Genomic DNA, 3,974 nt, shown 5'->3' with positions numbered 1-3,974 from the left:
GGAAAAAAAAAAAAAAAAGATTCTAACAGCTGTTAGTTTTGTAATTATAAAATATGAAAGAAAAAAACTTTGTCCTGAACCTTTTACAGACTTGCCATTAACAGCATTAAAGAGATTAAACAGAAGCTGGAAGGTGTCTGGGGTTCTGTTCTTGCCCCCACAGCAGCTGCATGGAGCCAGAGCAGGACGCACGCGCTGTGCAGGGTGGCTTCCAGGTTGGAGTAGGGAGGGGAGAGTAGGGGCACCCTGGGTCCTGAGGAAGTCCCTAGTCCTCATCCCAGACTCAGCTTGGGTTTTGGGATGAGGAAGGGACCCCACCCCCCACAGGCCTCTCACCAAGACAAGGAGTCAAGAAGCTGTTTCTGCATTCCCAATGCTTCTGCTTTTATTTGGAAAGGACGTTCACCAGCAGTGGTTCCAATCGCTCTTGGGCATTTTTCTCCTCTCCTCTCTTTCCTGTGTGTGTGTGTGGATTCTGGGGTCTATTTTAATTAACATTAAACACCTGTAGGAAAATCACTTGACAGCCACGATAAAAGGGAAGTCTGAATGAGGGCCTTTGGATTCATGAAGATCTTTAAAGGGAAAGAGAAATAAGGCTAGGGAGGGTGTAGGTAAGTTTTAGGATAAGTAAAGTGTAAAATATATATCACCATCTTAGAAGCGGGTTTTTGGGTTTGCTTTCTCCCCCTGCTTTATTGGGGAGGACTTGCCATTGCTTTTATCAAGTGTTTGCTAGCCATGGATGCCAACTAATTTCTTCAATTGAAGGACGGAGAGTCATGTCTGGTTCCAGGAGCCGCTTGAGCAGGTCCTGGCATTCGGCCGAGATGCCCAGATGGGTAGGGAAGGACACCCCCTTCTGCTGCTGCCACAGCATCTTGGGGATGTCTGTGTCGTCAAAAGGTAGGCTGGCACAGAGCATGACATACAGGACCACGCCCATGCTCCAGACGTCACCCTTCTTACTGTCGTGAGGAATACCCTGCAGCACCTCAGGGGCGGCATAGGCTGTGCTGCCACAGAAGGTCTGGCTCAGCTCCCGGCGTGACTTAGGCAGCACCTTGGCAAAGCCAAAGTCAGTCAGCTTCAGGTTGAAGCCCTGCAACAAGGCGTTCTCACATTTGAGGTCCCGGTGGGCCACGCCACAGCCATGGCAGTAGCGAATGGCCTCAACCATCTGACGGAAGAGGGCCTTGGCCCGGCTTTCGGGCAGCGGCCCCCCATTCAGCACACAGTCAAAGACGTCTCCTCCCTCAGCCAGCTCCATCACCAGGTAGATTTTCCCATCAGCAGATTCCAGCATCTCATACACCCGGATGATGTTTTTGTGGTCCAGGGTACGGACAATCTGGAGCTCCCGAGGCAGAAATCTCTGGATAAATTCTGAGAAAACAAGGATAGAGATGGGGTATCAAGTCCAGAAGGGCCTAATTCCTCATTCTTGTTTCCTGCTTTCCAACTTCTGCCTGCCTGCCTGCCTGTCCACCCCAGCTGGGTCTTGTTGCTTGGCTCTCATTAAGGGTCTTAAATGTGTCTAACTGCTTGCACTTTGTAAAGAATGTTTATCTCTACTATTCTTGTAGTTAATATGTAGTTCAATGGAACTACTCCCTGCCCACCTCAGGGACTGTTAAGAGCAACCCAACATCTCAGATGTCAAAGCGCTTTGGGGAATTTTAGACAAAGACATTGAATCTCAGTTATGGGGCCTGATTTGCCCACTGGGTGGTGAACCAGCCCCACCCACGCAGCCTCCTGACCCATAGTTCTTTCCATGAGTCCTGTCTTCCTCTGCCTGCCTTGGCTTCAGCTCCTGCCCTCTGCTAGCCCTGGCTGTGGCCTCTGCCCATCTCTTTTCCCCTCCTGGAATAGGAAAGGTGGACTCAGGTTCTGCCTCTGAAGATCCTTCACCTCCTGCCACTTTAACCTTGGGCTTTGGGAGGCATGATGCACTTAGACTCCCTGCATCATCTCTTCCCCACTGACCTACCCCAGAGCCGTATCTGGCCTGCTTGCTTTGGTTCCAGACTAAAGGCCAGGGAGGAACAATCCTGGCTGGAGGAAGGACCCACCCACCTCATACAGCCCTCCCTTCCAACACAGGGGCCCCAGCTCACCTTCTGGCCCTCCCATCTTGTCTATAATTTTAATTGCCACTTTTCTTTGGTGTTTTTTGGAAAATGCTTCTTTGACTTTTGAGTAGGTCCCTTCCCCAATGGTCTTGCCCAGCTGGTACCCATTGGAGAGCAGAAAGTCCTCCATGCTGTCTAGCGCCTCCTTCCTTCCTATCACCCTCTCAGCTCATGCTGCCTCCGAGAGGCAGCTCTACTCCACCATCGCCCTTGGCCCGCTTCTTTTCCCCCCAAGGACTTCATCCGCAGCCGCCCCCTGCGCTAGAACATTCTCCGACTGGACACAGCCGCGGGTGGTAGGGAGGGAGAGGGACAGACATTTTTAAACTGCGGCCCAATTGTGATGTAAATGCTGTGTGACCCTTGGCCAAAATGAGCAGTGCCCCTACCTGCCCTCACCACCATCACCAAACCCAGCACCGGTTAAGTCATGGCCGGCCCCCCCCCGCCCCCGCCGCCAGGCAGTGAGTCGCGGTCCCGCCTCGGGATGTCTGCGTGCGGCCGGGAATGCCGGGCTCCTCTGCGTGGACGCCACCTCGCTGCGGGTTGCCCTGGCCGCCTGCTCCTCCATCGGGCCAAGAGCCCTCCAGCTCCCAGGCTCCCGCTCGCGCCAAGTGCCAGGGCTGCCCGGAGCGGCGGGGGTTCCTCGGCGGGAAGAACGGTCTCTGTGAGGTCAGCGCGCCACGGCCCGGGTCACAATGCAGCCCTCCCCCTCGACGCCCCGGCTCGGACGCGCCGCAGACACCTGCCCGGCTCCGCCCGGACCGGAGCGTCCTCCCGCGGCCAGGGCTCGGGCAGCTGCTTCCAGCCTGGGACCGGCCTCGGCCTCCCGCAGGTGAGCGACGGCCCAGGGGGCGGGCGCGGGGAGGGAGCGGCCGGCGGCCCTGGAGCGGCCTGACCGCCACTCCCCGCGCAGAGCGCCGCGGGTCCTGGACATGAGCGCTCAGGAGCCCCCGCAAGGTCGGAGATTCCCCATTGAGGCTGGAGACTCCCCTGGCCTTGCCGCCGCCCCCGAGTCCCAGGACAGCCCGGAGCCAGTAGCGACAGAGCACAACCCGGTCAGGTGAGCCCGGCGCCCACCCTCCTCGGTCCCCTCCGGCGGCCTGGACCCCCGCAGACTGCGGCGTGTGCCTCGAGCGCCCCCGGCCCCAACCTCGCCCAGTTGCTCCATGCCCCGCCCCCGTCCCACTCTCCATCCCCGGGGCCCCGGGTACAGTCCCCACATCCACACCCGGTCCTCAGGGGATCGCAGGTGCACTCCCCCTGACTCAGCGCCCCCTTCGCGCCCTGCCCTCCCCAGGCCGCTTCGACGCTGCCCCGGTTGCCACTGCCTGACCCTGCTGCACGTGCCCATCGACGTCTACCTGGCCATGGGCGGGAGCCCCCGGGCCCGCGCCACCTGAGTACGCTGAGCACAGCGGCTCCGCGGGAGCCGGGCGGGGACGAGGCCCGCCGCGGGCCACCACGCTGAGGTCGCGCGCGCCGAGCACGAGACAATGATGCACATTTTAAAATAAAAGAATGATGCACATTTTAATAAAGCACAGCATAAACTGTTCTTTCCACTTCGGGCTGGCCGTGTGTATCTATCCGTCGGACCGGGCCCGCCGGCTGCTCCGCCCACCCAGGAACACTCTCCTTCCCACCGCCTCTTCGCCAGGACGCAGCTCTGGGGACCCGCCCTGCCAGGTCCGCCTTCCTCTCGCCCGGCGCCCCGCCCCACTCCCTTCCCATCTCGCGCAGTCTTTCCCCTCGCACCCGCCTTCATCGTCTCCCGAGGCGGCTTCTTCGGTTCTTCAGTGAAATCCACTTTACTGCGCTAGGCCCAGGAGCCCTGGT

General features: G+C 58.7%; 2 protein-coding genes across 2 annotated transcripts; one reads left to right on the top strand and one right to left on the bottom strand.

The window, feature by feature from the left end:
- The first annotated feature begins 281 nt into the window (after window positions 1-281).
- FAM229A (family with sequence similarity 229 member A) lies at window positions 282-3,677 on the top strand. The gene is made up of 3 exons (XM_049878630.1): window positions 282-2,970; window positions 3,052-3,198; window positions 3,436-3,677. Exons 1-3 carry the CDS (start codon window positions 2,834-2,836, stop codon window positions 3,536-3,538), a joined length of 387 nt encoding a protein of 128 aa, XP_049734587.1. The 5' UTR covers window positions 282-2,833; the 3' UTR covers window positions 3,539-3,677.
- On the bottom strand, window positions 725-2,265 carry TSSK3 (testis specific serine kinase 3). Its single transcript, XM_049878632.1, has 2 exons — window positions 2,121-2,265; window positions 725-1,386 (listed from the first exon to the last, which is right to left on the bottom strand). The coding sequence occupies exons 1-2, from the start codon at window positions 2,263-2,265 to the stop codon at window positions 725-727; spliced, it is 807 nt and encodes a 268-aa protein (XP_049734589.1).
- Window positions 3,678-3,974: the final 297 nt, after the last annotated feature.

This window comes from Elephas maximus, chromosome 3, assembly GCF_024166365.1.
Source record: "Elephas maximus indicus isolate mEleMax1 chromosome 3, mEleMax1 primary haplotype, whole genome shotgun sequence".
NCBI lineage: Eukaryota > Metazoa > Chordata > Mammalia > Proboscidea > Elephantidae > Elephas > Elephas maximus.
This window is presented reverse-complemented; position numbering and strand designations above follow the sequence as displayed.

What these genes read in the sequence shown, in the direction of transcription:
- TSSK3 (XM_049878632.1), bottom strand. Translation starts at nt 2,265, where the DNA reads ATGGAGGACTTTCTGCTCTCCAATGGGTACCAGCTGGGCAAGACCATT. An exon ending in CAAGATGGGAGGGCCAGAAG is followed by an intron (nt 1,387 to 2,120) that starts GTGAGCTGGGGC and finishes TTGTTTTCTCAG; the next exon opens with AATTTATCCAGAGATTTCTG.
- FAM229A (XM_049878630.1), top strand. Translation starts at nt 2,834, where the DNA reads ATGCAGCCCTCCCCCTCGACGCCCCGGCTCGGACGCGCCGCAGACACC. An exon ending in CCGGCCTCGGCCTCCCGCAG is followed by an intron (nt 2,971 to 3,051) that starts GTGAGCGACGGC and finishes CTCCCCGCGCAG; the next exon opens with AGCGCCGCGGGTCCTGGACA. An exon ending in ACAGAGCACAACCCGGTCAG is followed by an intron (nt 3,199 to 3,435) that starts GTGAGCCCGGCG and finishes TGCCCTCCCCAG; the next exon opens with GCCGCTTCGACGCTGCCCCG.